The 26,885-nt window shown below is 45.3% G+C and overlaps 1 protein-coding gene across 1 annotated transcript in view; it reads right to left on the bottom strand.

Annotated features, from left to right (window-relative positions):
* Positions 1-13,871, bottom strand: part of TDRD3 (tudor domain containing 3) — a 681,208-nt gene extending 667,337 nt beyond the window's left edge. The window contains exon 1 of the mRNA XM_085621988.1: positions 13,413-13,871. Coding sequence (XP_085478114.1) covers positions 13,413-13,453 — 41 coding nt within the window. The 5' untranslated portion in view covers positions 13,454-13,871. The remainder of the gene's footprint in view (positions 1-13,412) is intronic.
* Between the last annotated feature and the right edge of the window lie 13,014 nt (positions 13,872-26,885).

Below are 26,885 nucleotides of genomic sequence, written 5' to 3'. Positions count from 1 at the left end.
CAAATAGGAGCTTAAGAGCAGACAGGAGAAGATTCATTGATGGTTTTACCACAGAACTCCAAGAAGCAGCAAGCCATGGAAACTTGAAAGAACTCTACGACATAACAAGGAAACTCTCCAGCAGATGCACCAAGCCAAAAAGACCAGTTAAAGACAAAGCTGGGAAGACAAGCATGGGTAACGAAGGCCAACAATGAAGATGAGTGGAGCACTTTGAAGAACTGCTGAACTAGCTTGTGTCGCAGTCTCCACCAGACACACAGCCAGCTGACAAGGACTTGCCAATCAACTGCAGCAGATCAACCAAGGAAGAAAGACAGCAAGCCATCAAACATCTGAGACATGGGAACGCAGAAGGACCTGACAATATCCTGCAGAAGGTTGTTTGCTCTCGTCTTTTCTCTTCCTGCTGGCCACAGACTGAATCATGAAGACAGCTACAGCAAGGGGAACAAATGGGATCAAGTGGAAACCTTGGACGCAGCTTGACGACCTTGACTTTGCAGACGACCTGGCCCTACTCTACTATGCCTTTCTTCTCTTGCATCTGCAGATGGGTAATGTGGCAGCCACATCAGCACAACTTGGCCTCAACATCCACAGGGGAAAAAACAAGATCCTGAAGGCTAACACGGCCAGCACAACTGCCGTCTCTCTAGCAGGCAATGCGCCGTTTGAGACCTTCACCTACCTAGGCAGTGTCATAGACAAGCAGGGCGGCACAGACGCTGACGTCAAGGCAAGAATTTGCAAAGCGAGGGCTACCTGCATTCAGCTAAAGATCTGGAGCTCTTAAAGAACTAATGCTTCAAACCAAGATCAGACTTTTTAACACCAACATAAAATCGATCCTTCAGAAGAAACTTGGAGGACAACAGTTAACCACCAACAAAGTCCAGACCATCATCAACATATGTGGGACAAATCCTCCAAATCTGCTGGCCAAAACACATTAGCAATGACAACTTATGACAACAGAAATCATGAAAAGAAGCTGAGGCTGGATATGTTACACCATTTGCAAGCCCAACACCACCAGGTTAGCCCTGATCTGGAAACCTCAATGGAAAAGGAAAAGAGGAAATGCCAAAAAACACCTGGCCCAAGGCCTCAAGGCTGACTACAAGGAGATGGGTTGCACATGAAGCCAGATGGAAAGAAAAGCCCAGGACAGAGGTGGCTGGAGAGTCCTGATTGATGGCCTATACCCCAGGAGGGGTAGTAGGCATAAGTAAGTTGGGGTTGGTAGTGAGCTACTGTGGGTTGGTTCCGTTTTGCTGAGAATGGAGGGGTTACTGGGAGTGTGGTTTTTATGGGATGTTATATAGTGGTGGTACTGCCATCATGAGTTTGATAGTATAGTTGTGTGCAATTATAGTTCAGTGGCCTGTGGTGGTACTATAGTGCTATATGGGTACAGTGGTAGTAGGGTGGAGTTTTGATTATTTGAGGTGGTAGTTTATTTGATGGAGTGTGGTACTGTGATGGGTGAAAGTATGGTACTTTCAGAATGCTGGTCAATTGTGTACTGCTGAGAGGTATCTTTTGGTTATGGGAGATTGTAGTACAGTCGTGGGGGGGTTGAGTGATGTTGTGGGGGGATGGAAGGAGAGTAGGCCAGTGGTAGGCTAATAATGCAGTAGTGCTGAGGTGGTAGTATGGTGTTGATAGGTTGTTATTGTGGTAGGAAGGGATATCAATGTAATGAAAATAAATGTAAAATAGCCCCGCTCACATTAGAAAGGCAGCACTTCCTTGGCTGTGGAATTATACACCAAAGGGACAATAGCATGAGTTGAGAGAGGTTTACTCCTTTGAAGACTACTGTATGCTTTTTTTAAGGAGTAATGGTCGAAGATTCTCTGTCAAGCCAGAACTAAAAACACTTGATTACACTGGGACGCCTGTTACATGAAAAATCTGTAATCATGAGAATTATTTTAAATACAACATTGAAGTCAAAATAGCTGCAGACCATATTAAAAATTGTTACTTGTATACTAAGTTAATTGTCTCAAACATAATTATTTTTAACAAGGTTAACTACTTCTAAGATCCAGAGAACAGATGATGCATGGGAAGCAGTAGTGCAAGCATTTCTCAGACAGCACACGGAGCACAGTGAGCGGCTGTAAAAGCTTACTTCACACACAAATGGAAGGTATACAGCGTGGGCAACAGCAGTGCAATAATTCTTACAAGTACAGATTAGGGAGAGGACATAACGTAAAAGAGTAAGTGTACTACCAGCCACAGGAATGCTGCAGCAAAGGAATAACTTTTTCCCTTGTCACGTACACATGCAAAAATGAATTAAAGCAATTCCATGTAAGAGACCTGTCCTGGCAGTTTGGGTTGGACTGGTCCTATTTGAGCAGAACCAAGACTGATTTGCATACGTCCTGCTCGTGTCTGAGGTAGCACAGTGGGCAAACGGCATGCACTGGAATACAGTCCCAAGTAATTAAAAGTGGCTAAGATGAATTCAAACATTCCACCATCACTTATTTTTTCCCCTCAAACAGCAAGTATAGCACAGGCATAAGCAATGCATATTTCATTAACAAAGGGGGTGCAGGCAAAAGCTGTTTAAGCTTTTTTAGGCTTGGGGTTTTCAGCGGATTTACCCCCAGACTTTTTGCTTTTTCGCCTCCTGTTTTTGACCTATTTTTTTGTTCAATTTAGGACTCTGGGCACTTTACCACTGCTATTCAATGCTAAAGTGCATATGCTCTCCAAGTAAATTGTGTTATGACTGGGCTTCCACGATTGGCTTATTTGATTTACTACTAAGTTCATGGTACTGTGCCCTGTGTGCGCTCAGGGCCTGTAAATAAAATGCTACCAGTGGGCCTGCAGCACTGATTGTGCCATCCACACACGTAGCCTTTTAAAGGCTTCTCAGACCTGCCACTGCAGTGTCTGTGTGCAGTTTTTAACTGCCATATCGACCTGGCAAGTCAGGTCCTAACAATCCCTTTTCTCACTTATAAGACACCACTAAGGTAGGCCCAAGGTACCCCTGTGGGCAGGGTACAGTGTGGGGGGAAAGGTAGGACATGTGCTGGTGTTTATTACATGTCCTGAGAGTGAAATACTGTGCATTTCGTTTTTCAATATTGCAAGGATATCTCTCCCACAGGATAACATGGGAGTTGCTTTTACATCTTATAAGCATAACTTTCCATTGGCACAAGATGGAGAAATGGAGTTCAGGTTTTCTGAACTCAGAATTTAAAGATATGACTTTTAGTAAAGATGATTTTTATATTATTAAAAATGCCCCTTTTAGAAAGTGATAACAAACAAACGGTTAACTGAGTTAATGTGTATTTAATATCAAAGCAACAAGAATAATCAAGGTGCAATCAAAGTATTGCAAAAACAAATGTCAAGAACACACCAAAGAAGGAAGATTTGCAAAGAAGTTGAGTTATTTACTCCTTTGTTATTTACAAAAAAGACAAATATGGCTGTTAAAATACATAGACGTATTTCAGCATAACAGAAGTGACCATTGTGAATTAAATGAAGAAAGTGTGCTAAGTGAAATCATTGGTGAAATATGTATAGGACAAACATAAGTGGCATGAATTTACAAGACTGAGTACTATGAGATTCTAGAGACCGATCCAACTTCAAGGCTACTGAACCAGATCAGAACCTTGGTCAATGAAGCAGCAACAGAGGGATGGATTACATCTAAAGAAGCAGCCTTTTTGGTGAATCCATCTCCTAGGATGCCCTACTTCTATCTTCTACCTAAGATCCATAAGGGGGTAACCCCGTGCCCTGGCCGTCCGATCGTATCTGGGATAGGCTCCCTTCTGGAACCTTTGAGCCAGTTCAGTGACTTCTTTTTGCGTCCTTTGGTCCAGGCTACTCCAGCTTACCTCAAAGACACCAGAGATGTGCTCAACCTCATCCGAACCATTAATGATGAAAACACCGAGGAAATCAACTTACTGCTCACACTGGACGTGGAAGCACTCTATACGAATATTCCGCAGGAGGCAACCATCGAAGTGGTAAGCAACTTGTTACAAAACTCGGAACTTCCAACGTCTACACCGGCAAACTTCATCTCGGCCCTCATTGCCCTTGCTCTCACCAACAACTATTTTATGTACAAAACCACCATCTACCACCAGGTACAAGGCACCAGCATGGGGAGCACCTTTGCGCCGAGCTTGGCTGGATTGTACATGTCACATTTTGAGACCAACCACATCTTCACAGACGCCAACCCGTTTCACCGACACCTGGTCACTTGGAAACGGTACATAGACGATGTGCTGATCCTATGGAGAGGACAGGCATCTAAGACACTGGAATTCTTCGAGTGGATCAACAATCAGGACCCCCATTTACGCTTCACTATGACCTCCAGTGACGAGAAAATCCCTTTCCTGGATTTATCTATCCAACTAGAAAATGGGATACTTCACACCACCACGTACAAAAAAGAGACAGACTGCAACAGCCTCCTGAGTTTTAAGAGCCACCACCCAAAAGCTCTACGGGAAAACTTACCCTACGGCCAGTTTCTCAGGATTAGGCGCAATTGCAGCAAACTACAGGAATTTGACAGACAAGCCAACACCCTATCTGAGAACCTGGCGAAGAGGCACTATCCAGCAAAAGTAATCAACCAAGCAAAAAAACGGGCTAGGAACAACACTCGTGAGGGCCTCCTGGAAACGAGAGAGCCCGATACCAATAACGTGATCACCTGCGTCACAACCTTCACCCCCCTCTCCAACAAAATCAAACGAATCATCAACCGTAACTGGAGAATCATAAACAGTGATGCACTAAACATCCCAGCACCTCGTTTTGCCTTTAAAAGAACCAGTAATTTAAGAGACCAACTGATTAATACACGGCCACGCCAGAAACAAGCGAGAAGAGAGAACACTCTGTGGGACCTGCCAGCAGTGAAGGGGCATTACCCGTGTGGCTCATGTAGTGCCTGCACCACAACACGACACACGAAAGTCTTGGAAATTGGTGAGCTAAAATGGGAACAAAGGAAGCACACGAACTGCAACACCACTAATTGTGTATACTTGATCTCGTGCCCATGCGAACTCTACTACGTAGGCATGACCACCAGACCCATCAAAACAAGGATCAGTGAACACAAGAGTACCATCAGGCGAGCCCGCGCAGCCACAAAATTGACGAACCATTTTCTGGAAAAAGGGCACCCCTGTGAAGCGATCCAATGGACCATCCTGGAATCCAATAATAACTGGACTAGCGAGTCGCTCTTTAGGCGCGAACAACGCTGGGTGCACCGCCTGCACACAGACACCCAGGGGCTCAACGACGATATCCCATGGACCGAGCTCTAATACTGTCATTTTTGTATGCATGTATAATGTGTAATCCATCGTACATCGTCCCTCCGGCTAGGAGCCAAACAACTGAATGATTAGACCAACGCTCGTCTCAATAGCTCTTAGGTGTATCTCCCGGGCCTTTTTGGGCCGTACCAACTATGAGGAGATACTGCTATATTCTAAACACTATCCGGTTAAGGATGGGACATTTACACCTTCCGCACACGTTAGCGAGTTATCACTTGGCCCCGCCCATACTCCGCCACACCCCCAAACTTGGCAACATGCAGGGTAGACCGGCCATAGGCTCACAGTGACACACCTACTTGTGTGGTCTAGTTTGCTATTCCGGTATTAACACATGGTAAGCACTTCACGGCCCGCATGCGCGTAGTAACACACCTCACAGACAATACGCATGCGCCAAAACACCTAATCACGCATGCACAAGAGAACACTGGAACACTCTGTTTCACCGCGCATGCGCAGCTCCGGCCTCCCATGACTCATCGTGCCGTCGAAACCGGAAATAGGTACCTCCTTCAATCACGGGGCTCAGTCTTTAAATATCATGGGCTAGGCAAAATCAATCACCTCCGAGCAGGCGTCTGGACCGGGCAGGTTTCCAGTGCCGTCACCTGAGCAACCCGTGAGTATGACTCGAGGCGATCCAGCTACCCAGATTACAACGTAAGCATTTATCCTGCTATACATTTGGCAACGATGTAAGTAAATCTAACGCTCCACTTTGTTTCCTTTACCCTCTGGGTATTCCCTGCTGATACGCATCATTTCCGACTTACAGCCCTAGATGGTGTGGGCCTCCTACGCCGCTTTTTAACTCAAGGAGTAATTCCAACTCTTATTATAGGTAAGACTACTCTTAGCGCACTTCATTCGTGTTGAACCTACGAATCTAGTTACACACACAACACACGTGTCTTTTTGACTGGCCTGGTAGACGACACGCCAGGTGAGCCCGCTGCACAGCCAAGTGGAGGTGTCCGGGCCCCGCGGGGTACAGCAGTTTACCTAGCGAGTCTCCAGCTGGGTTCTGTGACCGCCTCCGGGACCCGGGACCAACCATCTTTTGACTGGCATGGGACCACACCCACGCCTGCCCGCTTCTCCAGAACTTTGAGAGTAGCCTGGGCCTCCAGGTGCATGATACTATGACTGTCTCAGTGTAAATATGTGATTTCTCGAATCACTGTGTACTTATGCGGATCGACAAGGCACGTCCGCATATGTATTTTAACTTCTGCATTTCTCTTTGTTTTATCTTTCTTTTGGTCTAGGTACAACGCAAAGGGGGCACAACAGACTCCTTTTTTCACACACTACCTGTTTAGGAGACACTGTACTCCCCCCCCCTTTATTGCCGAGTGAGAGGGTGATATTTTACCCCCCCCACTACACATAGTCTGGGCACCTCTCCCCACACTCTTCACCTCTACTGGTCCTGATGAAGCGCCATGGATCATTCTGACCACTAAAAGGCGCGAAACATGTCGACCATTTGACCTGTATCTTCAGTTACTACTGACACATTACGTTTTGATTAGTAACATCTTTCCACGTTTTTTAGTGTACCAAGGGTACCTTCTTATTAAATTAGCTTCCCAGGTAACCCTTAGGTATTTTTATTCCTGCACACACTACCGTCACCACTGACCCTGGCACTCCCCCTCCACATACCCGCATGCACCAATCGGCAGCTCTCTTAAAAGATCTCCGCTAAAGAGACCCTTCGGGGGACCCGTAGGGCATTGCACCGCCGGCCCGACGAGGAGCACTGCCCGATGATGAAGCATGACATCCTTCGGGGTGTGTGAGGGCAACAAGAGACACTTTTGTTGTCTCCCCCCCATCCTGAGTACCCCATCCTAGACCACGTACAGATAGATCCATCCCTTCCTCTTCACTTTCCTCTTGTTGAGGTACGGTCTTGGTTGACTTTCAACCATACCGACCCTGGAACAGTGCCTTCTAGTAATTACCCTAATGAATTTACAAGGTCCAGACATCCTGTCCAATATATACAATTGTTAACATGAATCCTAATCCCAATGTTAATTTGAAAGTAGGGGTCAAGGAGGCCGTATTGACATGGAAACTTTTAGAATGTGGTCATTTTCTTGCTAAACCATCCTGTGTGCCTCTGCCTTTTGTATATTCCATGTCTGGGTTTAGACTGACAGGAGCAGGGTATGTGCATTCACACTAGACAGACACAGGGAAGTGGGGGGTGGGGGGGTTAGGAGTGCCCTACCTTTCCTGGGTGGTTCATAGCCAGGCTAAATAGACCTGGCTGCATTTACAACAGTGGGAGGAGTTGTTGCTTGCACCTGAATAGACTGTGACTGCCTCTCACAAAGCTGTCTCCACCACCTGTGGTAAACCTGGCCTAAGCCAGGCTGAACGTGTCTGTACCAACTTCAAAGAAAAATGTGGTATAAATATTGGGGCCCTGACCCCAAAACTTTAGATTACTTCAAGCAAGAAGAGCACCCTGCCAATAAGAAGAGCAAAAGGACTGTGTGAGGAATTCTGCCTTTTCTGTGTGAGGGGTGGGTTGGTCTGTAGTTGCTGCTTCTGTCTTTGGTGATGGAAAAGGGCTGACTCGTTTTGACCTGCTGTGGTATCCTGCTTGTGAAGAATCACCAAGGGTCTGTGTGTGCTGGCCTCCTGGTGGAAGTCTCAGGGATACAAAAGACTTCAGGAAAAATACTTGCTGGATTTACAAAGAACCTGCATGGAGCAGGAGATGGACTGGACTGTTCTTCACTTTTTTTTCTTAAAGAAAGCCTGTAAGAGTACTTTATTGTCTTCCTCCCAAAGTGCATGCGTAGTGCTTTGCTTGTCATTCCATGCGGAACAAGTGCTAAAAAAAAAAAAAAAAGGGAAGAGAGAAACAAACCACAAGTAAGCACTTGGTGAACGCCGTGTTCTTCACCTTATTTTTCAAACTAGCACAGGGTGAGCACACTAACTACAGTTTCCCGAGCCCGAGGTGTGGGTTCACTGTACAATAAAAAGACCGTTCGTAGGCTAATCATTAGAGCACAAAATCCCCCTCCAGCACGGCCCCTTGCTTTGGAGAAGGAGACCGCGCCATACAGCAACACAGGAACCGGCTGAGGCCGCGTTCCTCTGGATTTGTTTGCTACCAGATCAGCGCCTCCCGGCCGAGCACAGTGGGGAGCTGTCAGCAGCGAAGCGATCCTCCCGGTTGCCGTAGCAACCCTGGTGCGCTGGTAGTGCACAACTCAGCCGCTATGGGCCCTAACAGCTGCGTGTCTTGCCAGCCTTTGAAAAGTGAGCCACAGCTGCTTCCCGGACAACATAGGACCGCTTAGAGTGCAGTGCTTCGAGGCCGGGCTGCCAGAGGGACACCTGCATGTCGAGCAGCACAAGGGCACGGAGTTGGATTTCCATGCGGCCGCCACAGGGACGTCAGCCCCATCACGCTAACTAGCGCGAGAACACCGTGTTCGCGAACAGCTGCTCCGCACAATTGTAGGCTGCCGACCCGGGAAGTGTTGCGGACAAGGGGTTATAGCCCTGCCTTAATCACCGCACTACCTAGAATAGACGTGCTAGGGAGCCCGGTCGCCCTTGGTTTATTACCGTAGCAAGTGTAATATGAAGACAGGTACCTCAATCTTGTGCCCGGGTACCGTATTACACCTAAGTGGAGCACAAGGGCTCCTGTGCCTTGTCGTTTGCAGTGATTGATGCGGGAACTAACTGCTGCGGGATCATTCCTGGCAATAACACCATGATAAATACTGTGATTTTCAGAAACTGCATAATACAAAGAGTTTGATGTCCCAATGTTGTGGGTTATGCCAGTTATACCAGCCCATGATAGTGGGACGAGTACCCCTCTCAGAAACTGCACCATATGAACAGTGAGGATGCACTGAATGTGGTGTTATAGGTTTTCACAATGTTTTAGGACATGTGCAACTTATAATTATTTACTTCAGTGCACTACATGTGATTTCATGACAATTGCCTATTTGGCAAAGTGATTTATGATTCATGCTTTATTATGAAAATTGCCTAGTGGCAAACTAATTTACGTGGTTTGTGATCTATGCATTATTATGACCATTGCCTGGTGCAAAGTGATTTACGTAATGGTGGTCTATGAGTTTTATATAGAATACAAGTGATATTTTTATATACTACTTTGTCTCCTTTGTGGTGTGCCTAGTGTTTCACTGCTGTGTGTGTTTGTTGCACAAATACTTTACACATTGCCTCTGGGATAAGCCTGACTGCTCTGCCAAGCTACCACTGAGGTGAGCAGGGGTTATCTTGTGTGTGTAACTCCCTTACCCTGACTAGAGTGATGGGTTCTGCCTCCCTGAGGTGCATACCCTAGCCAACCAGAAACCCCATTTCGAACAATAATGATTCGCACAGAACAGTTATAGCAGAAAGAGTAACACTACAAGAGTTCCTTACACCCATAGAGCAGGAAATGAACACCTAGTAGCAGTGCAAGTTTTCCTTACACACAACTACACCGTAGGCTGGAGTACTGTAACTTCCCGCAAACATAGTACAAGGACAATAGTATTGCATGATTCCCTAACAAACAGAACAGGTACAACTATCAAACAGAAGTGAAAGCTTCCCAGAAATAAAAGAATGTACAATATAGCAAGGAGCAGAGTACGCAGATCATATACTGTAGAGACTTGCAAGCAAGCAAACTTCTCCCACATCGAACAGACAACACAAGTTGCATGATTACCTTACACACCAGGTGGCTTCAGAGAGGCATCTGTAGTGCAAGCTTATTTTATCATAAGAATGGATACAGTACAGGAGGCAGAAGTAGTGGAATTTTCTTGACAAATATAATGAGAAAAAGATAGAGTGCAAAAGTACAAGCTTCTCTCTCACAATAAATGTACACAAGAAACAGCCGTGCAAGTTAACTCACAAATAGAACAATGCAACTGGACCAGCTCAATCTTTCTCTTCATAGAGCATGTATGTTATCTTTCGTCTATCTCTATGAATTCACCCTGGAAAACTGAATTGTGACATTTATTTACGAAAATGACAAAATGTGTGTTAGGTTACCATGTTTAAGAAAACTCACACATGAAGGTTGATTTAGATACTGCATCGTAAAAGCAAGCAAAATGTTAGATGTAGGATTGTGATGACATTTAACAGTAAACAAACTAACAAAAACTTAAACAAATGTAATTATATGTTTTTCTTTATGCTTAAATGAATGTAATAAACAATAACAGAAAATACTATGAAAAGAATAAAACTGTTATGTGTTATAAAAATGGTTAACATTTGAACGATAATGTGAGCACTGACATTGAAGAGAAAATAGATGCTATAATAACTTGTGCTATGTGGGTGTTTCTTTTGAAGGTGCTTTTGAATCTTGAATGATGTATTAACCCATAACGTGAAAAGGAAAATCGCAAATTAGTATGCAAAACAATAATTAAGTGTTAAACTTTTTATCAGGGGTACTTTATACTTACAATGATGTAGATGTGAGTCATTCATTTGCCTGATTGAAGAACTAATGCATGGCTTCCAATAATGTGAAATTCATATTTTAGCATAATTCCATCGTGCCTAAACTGTTTCACGAAGGCCTCAAAACCTGCTTTTCTTTCCTAGTATGAACTTATGAACTGAATAGACTGAAGCCTATGGGAACCTTTCATAAAGTTTCTAGTTGTGCTCCGACACTCAATGATTCCCTTCATGTTTGTACCTCACTCGACTGGAATTGCAACAACATTTTTACTTTCTAGAGCACATGCTTGGGAAAGACCTGACACTGGGATGAGAACATGGACTTGACTACTTCCTAAAGGGTCACAACCAATCGTATAACTAAAGAACAGTGGTCTTAAGGAAAATGCAAAGTAATGGATTACCTAATTCTTCCAGATTTATATACTTTTTACCTACTACATCATCTCATCCTACTGGGACTGACCAATGGGACAGAGTGGTCTGTCAAATGTGTGATGTCAAGGGGTGTAAACCAGGAATCAATCAAGTATAATTGCCCAAAGTTTGGACAGGGGCAGCCCCTATCTTGCCCACCTTCTCAACCCACATTGTGCTGCAGAGACTGGCGATTTGGATTTTCACAAACAACGTGAACTGGGACGAAATACTGCGTTTGCTGCCGGCTGGTATGCTTGTGTAGTGGAATCCTTCCGCTGGAAGGTTTCCAACAATAGCTGTGGCATTGATGCTGCAGTACGAACAGGCAAATAAGGTCAATGGGGTAACCCTGTGTCCTCAGGAACCTGGGTATTGTTGATATAGTCTACAAAAAGTTCAGTTGGGTGAAGTCAATTATTTCTTAAATCATAACCATCTGAATGTAAAAACATTCCTTTTTCTTTCTAGTCTACACATAGTACTTGACATTACCACAGAGATACTAAGGGTTATATATACCCTGTCTTTATATAATTCATTTAGTGAAAGAGGCTGTCACACAAAGCACAACATAGAATAGCATGAACAAAACAATCAGTTACCAGTAGCTCTCAAGCTACCTGTGAGAAGCTTTCAGGTGTGCAGCCCAGACTACTAAATTAGAAGCTTTTGCTTGGTTGAATTATTATTTGTATACCAAAATTAAAAAGCATGCGTTCGAAATGAAAATTTGAATATATTTCAGACCTCATAAGATGATGTTTGGAGAAAAATGATTAATTTAGAAAAATAATTTAAAATATATTTAAGTTAGAGAGATTTATTACTTATATTATGATTGTGGTGCTGGGATAGTTGTAGCTAGGGGTGTTTTGTATTACCCATGTAGATGCATTCAAAATTGATAGTACTATTTTACTTTATGGCAGGCAACCATGCCTAATGCACTGATGTGATCACTGCTAATAGTGAGCACCCCATCCAAAAACTATCATCATATAACTAACATCAGTAGCTTAGGAAGATTTTCGTTGAACATAAATAGCTCTTATTATAGAAAAAGTTTGAGACCCCTGATCTAGTCCAATGCACTTCCATGTAAATTTCAAGTTGAGCCCTAATTCAGCGGCTGAAGTGACTGCACTTAAACTTAAAAGTTGAAACTAAACACTCTGCTTAAGACGGCCAAATCACAAGAGCACCCAAAACTACCATGCCCCTATGTCACGTGCGAAACCTGAAGTCTGTCCAACATCTTTATCCCAACAGGTATTTACACGCGTTGTTTTAGGTCTATATTTAAGGCAAAATACAAACCCCCCACCCCTGCAACTGAAGCCTACACGTTATGGACTGCGGCAACTGTCATGTTATCATGGAATCCACTTGCCGGTTATGGGAAAGCGAATAAATAGCACTGGAGGAAAAAAAACTAGTAGCTGATCTTCCATTCATTGTTATAACCGTTCCTGGCTGTTCATATGATTTTAAATAGAGCACGTTTCAAAACAAATCATTGAACGTAGGCACTTCCAGGTCAAAGCTGGAACATGCACCGTACTTTGTTCATGTGTTTACTTCCTGTAGTAACTCAAACATAAATGCTATTCAGGAACAACAACAAATCATTAATTCACCAGGCACGCTTATGCAAGCACCTCAAAGCACAATCATAACCTCTTCACTTAATACAAAACCCACCGACCACACTGACAGGCAGTTTATTGGACCCGTGAGCACTCGCTTGTTTAATACAGACAACTGAGCACAAGCACATAGGATCTTTAATACAAACACACAAGCAGCTTGAAAGAAACAGCTCACAAGCTCAACACGGACAGAGAATATGTCAAGTTCCTCATTTGTCGTATTTATTTACTTTAGTTAGTACTGGTAACAGAAAAAGACGGTTCGCATTTTGTCTCCCGCTGGGACAAAGCATATAGGTGCAAACAGGCAGGCACACTTCTCCAAAGGGCACAGCACTGCTCTTCAGACTCCTGGATCTGTCACGATGTATTTACATCCCAGAATGTGGGTAACATATGTTTGCAACACAGAAGTCGTTGTGTACATACTGCAGTGTGGGGAAAGCTCTTTAAGGGTCTCAGCACTTACCAGCCCTCCTTGCAGAGGGGCGCGCTGCTAGGCACTGCCATGGCTCCTCTGAGCCGGGCTGCAGGGGCAGCTAGACGCCGCCAGGCCCCCGCTTCGCCCAGCGAAACAACTCCACAAACTCCCAGTAAACTATACTAGGGGCCTCACACAAAGCCTGGGCCGCCGGGTGTGCGTGTCAATGCGCGCCGGGCGCACACACAGCTGTCATTTGGGGTCAGCGGAAGCTAGCGCCGCCATCATAACTACTGGCAAAAGCCAGGTTTCCATCACGAGTTCAACTGTTACTGGTAGTCAATAGCTTAAGTTCCACTGGGGCCACAACAGGAGCCCCAAGGATACCAATAAAAGAACTAGGCACATGTGATTTTTAATGACAGATTCGATTGGTGTTCGTCACGCCTCTCATGCCAAATCATTAAGTGTCCAACACTCCTTGCCGTTCTCGGCGCTATCCGCTCTAACAATGAAAAGCTAGAGCGCTGACTTCTCAATCCAGAATGTAATTGTCCTGGGCGCCATACTGCTGCGTGTACAAACGTTATTCTCGTTCTAACTGCTCTGATGGATGAAGTCGCGGTGTAAGAAAAGATCTAGCTAGATTTCAGTCTGCAAAATAATTTTAGCTGTGGATTTTATTAGCGTTATCCTTTTATTTAGTTAACTTGGCACGTTTTCTCATTTTTGTAAGGTCACGGGTTTGGTTAGAACATTTTCACGTGGAAACATGAAGCGGGTTTAAGAAAGGGATTGTAATTTCCTCCTGCTTGTCTGAACGTTTTAGTGCAGCAGGACTGTTAATTTATATTTTGTTTATTTATTTAGTGCATTTTTATAAAGCGCGGACATTACTGTACAATAGAGCTAGTTACGTTACAAGAGAAAAGTGGTACAGAATATAACATTACACAGACTAAAAATGAAGGGTACACAAACACAAAATCTAACACAGCACACGGGTGAGAATGTACAGGAAAAAATGCAAATTTACAACGAAGAGCGAACTTTCCAAGAGGGGCCTGAGAATGAAGGGTACACAAACACAAAATCCAACACAGCACGCAGGGGTGAGGTGTGGTGTTGTGTGCAGGGGCAATGCCGTTACCACCGCAGGCTTGTTAGGGGACAAAGACTCGTGGACATGGAGACTTGGTGTAGAGTCCGCCGCCGTAGCCGTTCTGGCGTACGTGCGTGCGTGACAACTTATTTATTCAACATCCATCACGTGACCTGATGCGTACGCCTCTGCGTATCGCGTCAGTGTCACGACATTACATTCCTCCCCAACACACAAAACTTAAAACAACATCAAAACATATTCTCGCATCTTGGACCTGGAAAAGATTACCCCTCATACTACCGGCCCAACTTTAACATATGCGAACCTGATCAACTTAAATCAAAACAGTCTTACTTGACGTAGTCCTTAAGGCGACGGGAAGGCTCAGGGTGCTGTCTCAAATTGTATCGCGGTTCCCCACTGTTCGGCAAAACACCCGAGCCCCTACTCACAGAGTCACCGTTGACATCATCACCTCCGACATCTGGCGCGTCTGATTCCCCTGGCGGCGACGCCTCTGGCTGTTGGACAGGCTGTAGCGAGTCAGCACCTTGAATCTGGGAGTCAGTTCCTCCACTCGCAGTGTCCATAGATTCGGCTTGCTCCAGGAACCTCTCCACTCGTTGCGGGTGCCTCTCGGGTGCGCCTTGATGTCTGTTTCCCATTCCGAGGGGCAATGGAATCTTTTTGAAGTATGAAACGTTCCTAGTTATCTTTTCCTCTCTTGGCCTTACTGTCACACAAGTGCCCTTAACTTCTTCCACAGTCCATGGCTCTGGCTCAAAACTCAAACGGAATTTGCTGCCGGGCATCCGATTTTTGATGAGTACCATGTCACCTGGGGCCATGTCCGGTACAACCGCACGTCGTCGGGTGTCGACATGTGCATAGGCTCCGTGGCGCCGGGTATCAATGGCACTGTCGTCGGGAGCTTCAGGTCTCCACTCTGGATGATGGGGTATCGTGTCTGTTACTACCCGTCCCATCAGTAAATGGGCAGGGGCAGTTCCAGTGGTGGAGTGAGGCGTCTGGCGATAGCTTCGGAGGAAAGTAAAGATCGCGAGCTCTACAGACTGTAGACTCTCATGAGCAATTCGTATTACTTTATTGAGGGTCCTCATGAAACGTTCGGCTTCCCCATTCGCTTGAGGCTAGCGGGGCGTGATTCGCCGATGATGAATACCCAACGCTTGCAGATATGCAGCGAATTCTTGACTCTGAAACGGGGACCCGTTGTCCGTTCTGATTTCCTTCACCAAACCATGGGTGGCTATTATCTTCTCTATTTTCGGGATCACCTCACTGGCGCTCAAAGCTGCTAGTATTTCCACTTCGGGATACTTTGAGTGGTCATCAATGGCGACTAGTGTGTGCCTTCCGTCCGGCAGGCTGCCAAAGTCCACACTTATCTTGGACCACGGTCTTCCGGGTCGAGGTTCCATAACAATGGGAGCTGGCCGGGGTGCTTCCCCAGTGACCTGGCAGGCGTGGCACGCCCGAACCGTGACTTCTACCAGTTCGTCCATGAGAGGGAACCACACTTTAGTGCGGAGCCTCGACTTGGTTTTTACCATGCCTTGGTGGCCAACGTGAGCTAGATCCACCATTCTCTGGGTTAATGACGTCGGGATGACTAGTCTGTGTCCTCTCAGTAAGCACCCGGTGCCGTCTTCGGTCAGTTCCTCTCTGACGTTGTATAGACTGTCCATTATCTGTTTCGTCCGGGGCGTCAGGCTCTTCCACTCCTCTCTGGCTCTGTTCCAGTTGTTGTTTTGGACCGCAAGCCTGGCTTTCTGCAGGCATTCATCTTCACTGGTGGCTCGCAACAGGCTGGCCATGGATACTGGTCTGGGACAGGACCGAGCAGTAACGCATCGTACATACTCCTCCGTTTCCGCCGCTTCGGCCATCTCTTGTGGGGTTGCCTTGCGAGGGTGGCGAGAGAGGTAGTCCACGGGATTTCGTGCTCCCGGCTGGTACTCTATCTTGCAGTTGTAATTTTGCAGTTGAAGCATCCACTTCTCAATTCTCGGTGGTGGTTTCGTGGATGTGCCCGAGAACAGGGCTACCAGAGGCTTGTGGTCGGTTGCCACAACAAACGGTTTGCCATACACATATAAGTGGAAATGGTGACTACCCCAGTGAATGGCGATTGCCTCTTTCTCTATCTGGGAATATCTTTGCTCAGTCTCGGTGAGTGACCTGCTGGTGAATGCCACCGGAGTCCATTCCTCTGCGCTCGTTTTCCTCTGCAGCAGAACTGCGCCCAGTCCGACTGGACCGGCGTCCACGGCAATTAGTGTGAGCTTGGCTGGGTCAAAGAATGCGAGTGTCGTTGCTTCTGAAAGTGCATGTTTGATCTCCTCAAATGCTCGAGCATGCTCGCTGCTCCATGTCCAGGGGGTGGACTCTTGTGTCAGTTCTCTCAGGGGCGCTGTTAGGTTGGCCAGGTCTTTGATGAATCTACCGCAGTAGTTGACCATTCCTAGAAAGCTTCGTACTTCCGTGATGTTTGTGGGGGCAGCCGCTTCTTTGATGTCCTTTACTTTGTCCGGATCAGGGTTTACTCCTTCTGCCAAGAAAGTGTATCCAAAGAACTGGAGCTTGTTGCACAGGAACTCGCACTTTTCACGGTGCAGTCTGAGACCTGCATCTCTTATCCGTCGTAGTACTTGTACCAACCGCTCATTGTGTTCCGCAATCGTCGTGGCGTGTACCATAATGTCGTCGCTGACATTGATTGCTCCGGGAATCCCAGCGATGAGCTCCTGGATTACGTTATGGAACACCTCGGCGGCGCTCGACACTCCAAAGCTCAATCGGGTGTAACGCCTTAGTCCCACGTGTGTCGAGAACGTGGTGATGTTCCGGGATGCTTCATCCAGTACTAGTTGGTGATAACCTGATCGGAGATCCAACTGCGAGAACCACCTGGCACCCGCCATCTCCCCGATGAGGTCGTCGATGGTGGGAGTGATATGGTGCTCCCTCTTGATGGCAACATTGGGGAGCCACATATCAACGCATATTCTGACGGCGCCTGGTTGTTTAGGTTTCATTGCCACGACTATGGGAGACACCCACGGGGTCGGCCCAGATACCTTCTCGATTATTCCAGCCGCTTCAAGCTTCTTCAATTCAGCCTCCACCAACGGTCTGAGATGGAACGCTATGCGGCGATGTCGTAGGGCTATTGGCTGGACGGTGTGATCTATGTGTAAGTGGATTTCCTTGCCGCGGAACTTGCCTATCCCCTGGAACACCTCTTCAAATTCTTCCAGGATGTGGTGCATCGACTCTTGGTGCACACCGAACGCGAACGTCACTACTCCGAGATCTTCCGCGGCTCTGCAGCCTAGGAGCATGCCTTGTCCGTCTTCTGTAACATAGATGTTTGACATGACCAATCGTGTCCCGTGAGATATCGTGGTCTTGAACTTCCCACGCACTTTTAATGGTTACTCCTGTCCATACGCGAATACTGTTATCGTTGACGGGTGTAGCGCGGGCTTCGGGTGCATGGAGCTGTGCAGCGCAGCGGCCATGATGTTAATGCTAGCCCCTGTGTCTACGACAGTGGTGATCTCTTGCGACCCTACCCGGATGTTGCACTGCGGAAGTCGTCTTGTCCTGCGCGCTGCTGTGCCTATCATGTGTATCCGGTGTATCACCTTCTCTTCTTCGCCATCGTCATCCATGTCGCTGGCCACCAGCTCTCCTTCCTCCACGAAGTTCACTGTTTGGTGGGGTTTGCGGAATCTCTTTGAACGGCACACTTTCTCGAAGTGGTTGAAACGACCACACCCCAGACACTTCCTCCCCGTGCGGGACACTCCGCCGCGGCATGTGGTGAACCTCCACAGTACCCGCATGACTTTGGTTGTTCCTGAGCGGCCGAACCTGCTCCCCTTTTGGGCCACCTCTGTTTCGGTCTGACTGCTACTGCGTTGACTGGCTCCACCTTTACAGGCACCTGCAGGGCTGCTTCCATGTGCGCAGCACGTGCTTTCGACAGTTCTTTTGTCCGTCCCATTGTCAATATTTCCGCTAGGAGTTTGCCGGATTCCTCCAATATTCTCTCTCTCAGTTTGACTGACGCGCACCCCTGTATTATCTGGCCTCTTATTTCCTCCGTCTCGTCTCGGAACCCGCAGGTGGCTGCTAGATTTTTCAGGCGGGCGTGGAACTTATCTAACGATTCCTCGGGCAGCTGTCGCGCTTGGCAGAATATGAATCTCTCATAATCGCGATTTGCCATTGGTTCGAAGTGCTCATTTAGCGCCGCTATCAGTGTCGTGTGCGTTTTGGGGGTGTTTTCCACGAGCGTCTTGACTATATTGTGGATTTCCTTTCCTCCGAGATGGATTATCATCACGCATTTTTGGTCTCTCTGGACTTTTGTGGCTTCAAAGAAGATGCGTACTCTGTCTTCCCAGTCCCTCCATCGGGCTGCCACTGCTGATGGGGACCCCTCTACTGAGAACGGCTCAATTGGTGGAATGTTCGTCATGTTGCGCGTGCGCTGCCTGCGCTAGGCGAGACCTATCTCTGCACTTGGATGTGATTACTTTCAGTATCCCTGCTCCTCTCCCACGTGGCAGATGGAGGCCTCTTGTCTGGCAGAGTTGGGACTTCCCCTCTTGCTCTCTGGGCTGTTCAGTTATGTGGGGGCCTTGGGCAACTAACATCCAGTACCCTTCCTGTATCCTACTCTGGCAGCTCCCCTCCAGGCTCACATGGGGGCCAGGCACATTACTCACAGGATGGTGGGCTTCAATGCAGCACCGCTTTCAGCCAGCGCGTGACAGCGCTTCTGGACAACTTCAGGGAGGCAGCAACCACGCGGCACCCGGCGCGCTGGGGACACTCCAGCGAGGCTCTTCCTAAAGCTCGCGTCTGCCCCGGATCAGTAGCGCGTGGTGCGCGATTCACCGGCAGTCAGGAGCGCGCTTCAAGGATCGCGCGACTCCACGCCCTCACATCGCTGCAGGGGCCCGTCTCAGTCCAGCGATTCACCGCGGGGGCACGAGCGCCGATAGCGAAGGACGATCCACGGCCGCCACACCCACGGGAGCTGGAAACACGAGGGCACGCCCACCTTCGTCGCCACTTTGTGGTGTTGTGTGCAGGGGCAATGCCGTTACCACCGTAGGCTTGTTAGGGGACAAAGACTCGTGGACACGGAGACTTGGTGTAGAGTCCGCCGCCGTAGCCGTTCTGGCGTACGTGCGTGCGTGACAACTTATTTATTCAACATCCATCACGTGACCTGATGCGTACGCCTCTGCGTATCGCGTCAGTGTCACGACATTACAGGGGTGAGGGATGCGCAGGAAAAAATACAAATTTACAATGAAGAGCGAACTTCCAAGAGGGGCCGGAGTATGAAAGTATTAGTTCTCAAAGTGTCTTTGGAAGAGAAGAGTTTTGAGTTCAGCTTTGAAGGTAGAGGAGGTGGCACGGAGCAATGGGGGAAGTGAGTTCCATATTCTCACCGCATTGCCTGAGAAGGATTGTGCCATCGATCTTTCCCTTTTGAAGACGGGGGGCTCAAGCAGAAGCTTTTCCGCATTACGAGAGGGTCGAGAGCCTCCGGACAATTTCAATTTATTTGCCAGGTAACGAGGGGAGAACGTGTTGGGAGGGGATGTGGTCCGTCGGCTAGACTGCCGACATTGGTGCTGAAAACCAAGGTTCGAGCCTCAGGGTCGCGTCCACATTCTGTGATCCTGGGCAAATCACTATATCTCCCCCTGCCTGAATGTGTCCTTGTGTAACATAACCGGTCCGCATGTAAAGCGCTCCAATACCTTCGGGTCGATTTTGCGCTATATAAATCTGCATAAAAGAAAAGTGGTAACAAGTAAAGGTGGATTCTATGATAAGTATGTTAGTAAGCAGATAACCGTTACATAAAACTGTAATTCTAATTGCGGAAGAACGCTTTTTGGAAGGGTCATTCAAAAACACGTTATTTCGGTTAACCATAAAAGTACACCAACAATACAATTTTTAAATACAACTCAAGACAATCCATATACAAAACATAAACACATTGGCAGGTGCAACACACTAATTCATACCTGGCAAAGAAAAAAAGGCTAAAAAACGTAAAACACATTGGGGGTATACGTTGATGCTATATCAAACCACATGTAAAGCTACCTTCTCCCCAGCATTGTAGTACCAAATAAAGTGCAGGTGCAAGTTACCAATAAATTACACAATTTAGCATAATGATTACCATGAAACACACAAAAACACATATATAAAATACGTGGAACGGTTACATTTAAAAGAACATTAGTTTCCTTCTATTAATAGCACATTTTATAAATGAACAGATATTTATACAGTTGGGAAATTAATGCTTTTGCAAATAGACCAAAGCAGCCCAGGACATCTAATGCCCATGGCTATAATTATTGGAATTAAAAACCTTTTAGTAAGATCAAGATAAAATTGGCAGAAAAAATTAAAGTGCAATAATCTCTGGGGCAAAGTTTCATCGGACGGGTCAAACGGACCAAGAGTAAAACCCAAGTGCCATGTCACAAAACCCAATCTAAAACGAGTGAGTAACAGTCTGTCCCACATATTATCAACCAATTCTAGAAACAGCTGTAATGCTACAGAGTGCAACAGGGTTTGGTAATTCCATAGTTCTAAAGCAGCATTTCTTTATAAATATCGATTTCACTCAAGTCATATCAGTTTTGGTCATGGTATCAGGCTCAGAGAAGAGGTGCAGCCTCCCCATACTCGGCAGCTCTGTCTTTATATAATTGAGCCAGGGTGATAGACAAGCCTTCTCAAATGAGAGGCAATCCTTGACAACCTCCATTTTAAAAGAGGCAGGTGGATTAATCCAAATCGAGCACCACAGGAGCAGGGGGGCCTGTTTAATGGTGTCTTCCACATAGTCTATCCCCAGCTCCTGGTGCAGGATGAAGGTAGAGCATGCAGGCAGAACACTCAATAGTCTCCTAAGCACCCTGTGTAGTAACCTGCAGGAGTCCGCTTCAGTAGAAATTCTGGTTTATTTAGGTATCAAGTACAAGAGGAGGAGAAAGGTGCTGCTATCCCCTCTCAGGCTCTGTGGTTGAATGCCTGTACATTCTAAAGTTCCATAATAAATATAAATTCTGAATGATGTAGTGACATTCCACACATAAGTTCTACAATGTTAAAGAACTAGATTAGTACACATCCTCTTTCTTAATAATAAAAGAAACAAACAACAACTAAAACTACATGCTACACTAAAAAATATATTTACAGGAACATATCCAACAAATGAATTAATTGCAAACAAAATCATTTAAAACTTTAGGCGTCACAACTCGTCTGCCATACCTCGTGACAACAGGCATATTATCCTTGCCACTAGTTTGTTCAGGTTGGCAAGAATAATCTGTGGTGGTTGGCAAATCACGATGGATAGAATCACACGTTAATTGAGACATTGTTTCATTGATTTGGACATCAGGTGCAACTCTTTGCTTTGTAGCAATCTCAATACCAGTGGTGTCATTTGGTGTGTTAGGTGCAAACTCAGGCATAGTACCCGAATTTGAACTACATTCAGGACTTAGCCACCAATAATCACCACCCATCTCCCTATCCTTGACTTTATTGTCACTGTTTGGACGTTGAAGTCGTGCAATCGCAACACGGCTCATGTGATGAATACTACCATCATCTAACATGACCGTATTACGCATTACCTTAGAGATTTTCCTGGGTGCAGAAAATCGAGGCTGCAGTTTTCCAACTCTCTTTCCCTCTTTGATCCTGACCCATTGTCCGACTTTCAAAGTTAGACTCTTGGTACCATGTTTAGAATCAAAATATGCTTTGGTTTTGCTTTGTGAATTTACAATACATTCTCTGACCTTAGTGCAATCCCATACATATTTCTTACTTCTACCCATCCAGGTTGGATTAATTTTGCAATAGGGAAACCTCCCTCTCATAAGACCAAAAGGACTTTCACCACACGTATCGTGCACAGTGATCCTGTAAGACCATATCAGTTTGTCAAGTTCTATATCCCAGTTCTTCCTTTCTTTGCTAGCCAATTGTAAAGCACCTTTAACCACTCTGTTGACTCTTTCTAGAGAGTTGCCCCTGGGATGATACAGGGCCGTAAATCTTTGTACTATACCGGTGGCACCCATGAACTGTTTCATAACATCTGATTTGAATTGTACCCTGTTGTCAGGCAAAATTGTGGCTGTTAATCCTTCTCTAATATAGCATTCATCAAGAAATTTAATTACAACATCCGTATTAATGCGTTCCACTACCTTGACCTCAATCCAGCTGGAGAATAGGTCTACTAAGACCAAAATATATTTACACAGACCATCTTGCCAAATTATGGGACCCATAATGTCCAAGGCTATATCCTCCCAAGTTAATTTCGGACACCCTAAAGAAGAGATTGGATGATTGAGTGTTTTCTGACTTTTGTCAGCACCATCACAACTTACGCAATCACAAACCTGCCTTTCAATTTCCAAGTCAGCTTTGGGCCACCAGTATAATGCCTTGATGTTTGTTTTTAGTTCTAGAGACCCCCGGATGACCCTTGTGTCCAATTTTAATAATTTTCTGTCTCATGCCAAAAGGAGGAATAATTTTTTCACCACGACAGACAAACTATCCATCCAGACTTAATTCATCTCTCACTTCCCAGAATGCTCTAATTTGTGGATCAGATTTGTCTTCATTCAACCATCCATTAGAAATGTTATTTACAACCTTCATGATAATTGATCCTTGGAACCCTCTTGTTGCCTAAAGCGGACTCCTGCAGATTACTACAATTTTTGGTAACAGGATGGGCACAGTTTCTATAAGATTAAGAGTCTTCATACAACCTTACTAAGAAGTGGTAGCCTATTCCGAGTGCAACTACTCCAAAAAAAAGAAAAGAAAGGAAACTTAAGATTTTCAACAAAAGAACCTTCTCCATCGTGAGCGACCTGAAGATACCAAGGCGGAATCGAGATGAGCCACATGGAAAAGTCTTATAATTTTACTATCGTGTGATTTGATCGGTTACCGCTTACCGGTTAACTGACTCGCGTATGAATCCCATCCTTGTCGCCAAAAAATGTAGTAACCTGCAGGAGTCTGCTTCAGTAGAAATTCTGGTTTATTTAGGTATCAATTACAAGAGGAGGAAAAGGGTCCTGAGGAAGCCAATAAGAAGTGGAGGCTGAAACGCGAACGCGTCGACACATAGACGAAGGAGGAGTCCGCCTATTGTTTGAATTAAAACATTAGTTATTTGGCATAACAAATTAAGATAGAGAGATGACACCTTTGATGCCAAGAGGACTACCTTTGAATGTACCACTGAGATGGAGAAGTGTACATTTTTAAGAAGTAGTTAGGGGAAAATATAATTGATGTAGGGGCATATGCATCAACATTAGCATTTGCGATTCCTTATTAGCGAAAAATAAGGAATCGCTAATAAGGAATAGCAAAAGGCTATGCATGTAGGAATCGCTATTCAAATAGCGATTCCTTAACATTCCTTATTACCGAATCCGTAATACCGAATCGGTAATAAGGAATACCTACCCATTCATTCCTATGGGCTTGGAGGCCCATAGGAATGAATGTAAAGCCATTCTGTATTAGCGATTCGGTATTACCGAATCGCTAATAGCGGGAGCACTTTCAAGGGTGCCAGGGTGTCAAAAGGACACCCTGTTGCACCCCTGAAAATGATATGTGCACATATGTTGCACACACACATGCTCGAAGGGCATGTGTGTGCGCAACATGAAACTTTGAAAAATGCACAAAAGTGCATTTTTCAAAGTTTTTGCAAATTACCATGCAGTTCATCTTCATGGTAATTTGCTCCCCTTATTAGCGAAATCGCTAATTTTTTAACTTTGATGCATTGCATTTAAGGAATCTCACTTTGGGATTCCTTAAATGCAATCGCTATTTAAGGAATCGGTATTTAAGGAATCCCTATTTAAAGAATCGCTATTTAAGGATTCCTTAAATACCGATTTCTGCTTTTGGGTTGATGCATTGGGATTGGGTATTTTTTACTTAATACCGGGAGCTAATAAGGAATCGGTATTTTACCGACTGGATTTTGGCTTGATGCATAAGGGTGAAAGTTGTTATATATATATGATTATGTATATATGGATTGTTTTGTAATTTATTTTTGAATATTTGTAATGAATTAGTCCAGTTTTGATTACAATTCTTTTTGATGCTCACTGATGGATATTTGTACCTGAAAATTAATCATTGAATTTGCTATAAGAAATAGTGTTTTGCCAAGGTAATTTATAAACTCTTGTGCAAAAATAAAAGAGAGATGTATCCCTCTATACCAGTTGTTTGTATATTGTAGGTATCCCCTCTTAGGCTCTGGTTGAATGCCTGTACATTCTAAAGTTCCATAAAAAATATACATTCTGAATGATGTAGTGACATTCCACACATAAGTTCTACAATGTTAAAGAACTAGATTACTACACCCTGTTTTGTTCATCCTGAAAAGGGGTTGTCTTGGTGTATCCCCAATTGCCTGACCCATACTTCATGATTAGCAAACACTTTCTTCTATAGACCTTGAGCATAGGGGCCACAGATTTTTTGCCAATGCGGTTGGCAAGATTGAAAACATACCCTGCCGAGCTGACACATTTCTGGTGAGCTTTGGCAGTACATTGGCCCCAGTTACCTCTTCCATCAAAGACAACACCCAGGTATGAAAAATCCAGGGTAAAGGCAACAGGGTGACCCTGTGGCGAAATACCCTGCATCTTGCTTTGCCTAAGATTACAAGCCACAATAAAGGTTTTAGATTGATTTGTAGCAACTCCTAGTGACCCCATAAAGATGGCTAATTCTTGTTCAAGGACATTAAGGCCTTTCGGGGTTCTTGAAAGTAGGTCTGGAACCTTAGCATTAAAAAAAACAGGGACCTTTTTCCTGCCAACAAGGGGAGCCCGAAACTTTATGACACAGGGCAGTGCCTAAGTCATTAATATACAGTAAAAATAACTATGTGGCTAGGACGCACCCCTTACGCACTCCACTCCCCAACCTAAAGCAATCTGTCCACTCGCCTAAAGGGCCAAACCTGACTGAGGCAGATAAATCATAAGGCACGGCTCTCAGGAACTGGACCAAATCACCATCCACTTCCTAAGCTGATTGGAATCTCCCATAACTTGCACCTTACCATGCTGTTGAAGGTGCAGAAAATGTCCATGAAGCCAGGCAGATGGAGCCCTGCTTAGCAAAAGTGTATTTGTTGATCAATTGCTCCATTCTGCCGAGCCCCTCACGGAACCCATACTGCGCCTCTGACAGAATATCAGAATAGGAGGCGTTTCAGGACAACTCTCCCCAACAGCTTAACAACCAAATCTAACAGAGATATCGGACAGTTGCACTGGGGGATTGAGTACTGCTCTTTTGAAAAATTTCCACAATGACAGCAGATCGCCATGATTGAGGGACGCTCATCCTACTAATGACATTAAAACAATTGCACAACAAGGGGAACCCATGGATCCCGAGATGATTTGTACAAATGCATAGGTACCTATCTGTCCCTGTGGCCTTATTTAGGGGGCTTTTGGTGATTACTTCCCTAACCTCATCTAAGGTAAATGCTAGGGCTGAAGAGGGGACCACCTCTTCCTCACCAAGCTGTGCTAAAGTCTCAGACACTTAAATAACAAGCTATAATCGATTAAAAAAGAAATCATAAAAGCACAAGAAAATACTTTAAAACATTGAAAAAATAAAATGGCAAAATTCATCACTGTGAAAAGGTAAAAAAAGAGGCAGCATTCCCATTAAAGCAATACAACAGTCCAAGCAATATAATGGCACCCATGATTTCTGCCTTTTTAAGCCTTTAGTTGGATGGAACCAACAATGGTTTGGCTTAACGAGACTAAATTGAATTAGAGGCCTGGGGGACCTTGAATTGACAATAAGCCAAGTGGATGAAAATCGTGAAGTTAATGTTTAAATCTGTATATTCTGGATTCAGGGCAGCTATGATGCCATGCCTACAGGTCTGGACTCCCAATCTGTTCCAGTCGGGCCTCAACTTAGTTCTGCGCAGGGACAACGTTGCTGGGCAGATACATGCAACGTGCTCCAGAGATTCATCTGATTTGCCACAGCCTCTGCACGCAAGATCGTCTGAGGTCTGCTGCTATAAAGGTAGATGTTTCAAGAAAATCCATTTGCCCATATTAAGGGCCAAGGCTCTTTGTTTTAGATGTAAAGAAGAAGAACAAGGCAAGTGTGGCAGGGGAAGGGCCAGCTGGTACGAATTGATTACTGCCCATGCGTGCTTCCTTTTGGCTAGGATCTCTCTGTCTAACAATCTGGAGCATAGTTGGATG

The sequence above is a fragment of the Triturus cristatus genome, chromosome 8 (assembly GCF_964204655.1).
Source record: "Triturus cristatus chromosome 8, aTriCri1.1, whole genome shotgun sequence".
Lineage (NCBI taxonomy): Eukaryota > Metazoa > Chordata > Amphibia > Caudata > Salamandridae > Triturus > Triturus cristatus.
The sequence above is the reverse complement of the archived record's forward strand: the minus strand, read 5'-3'. Positions and strand labels throughout refer to the sequence as shown.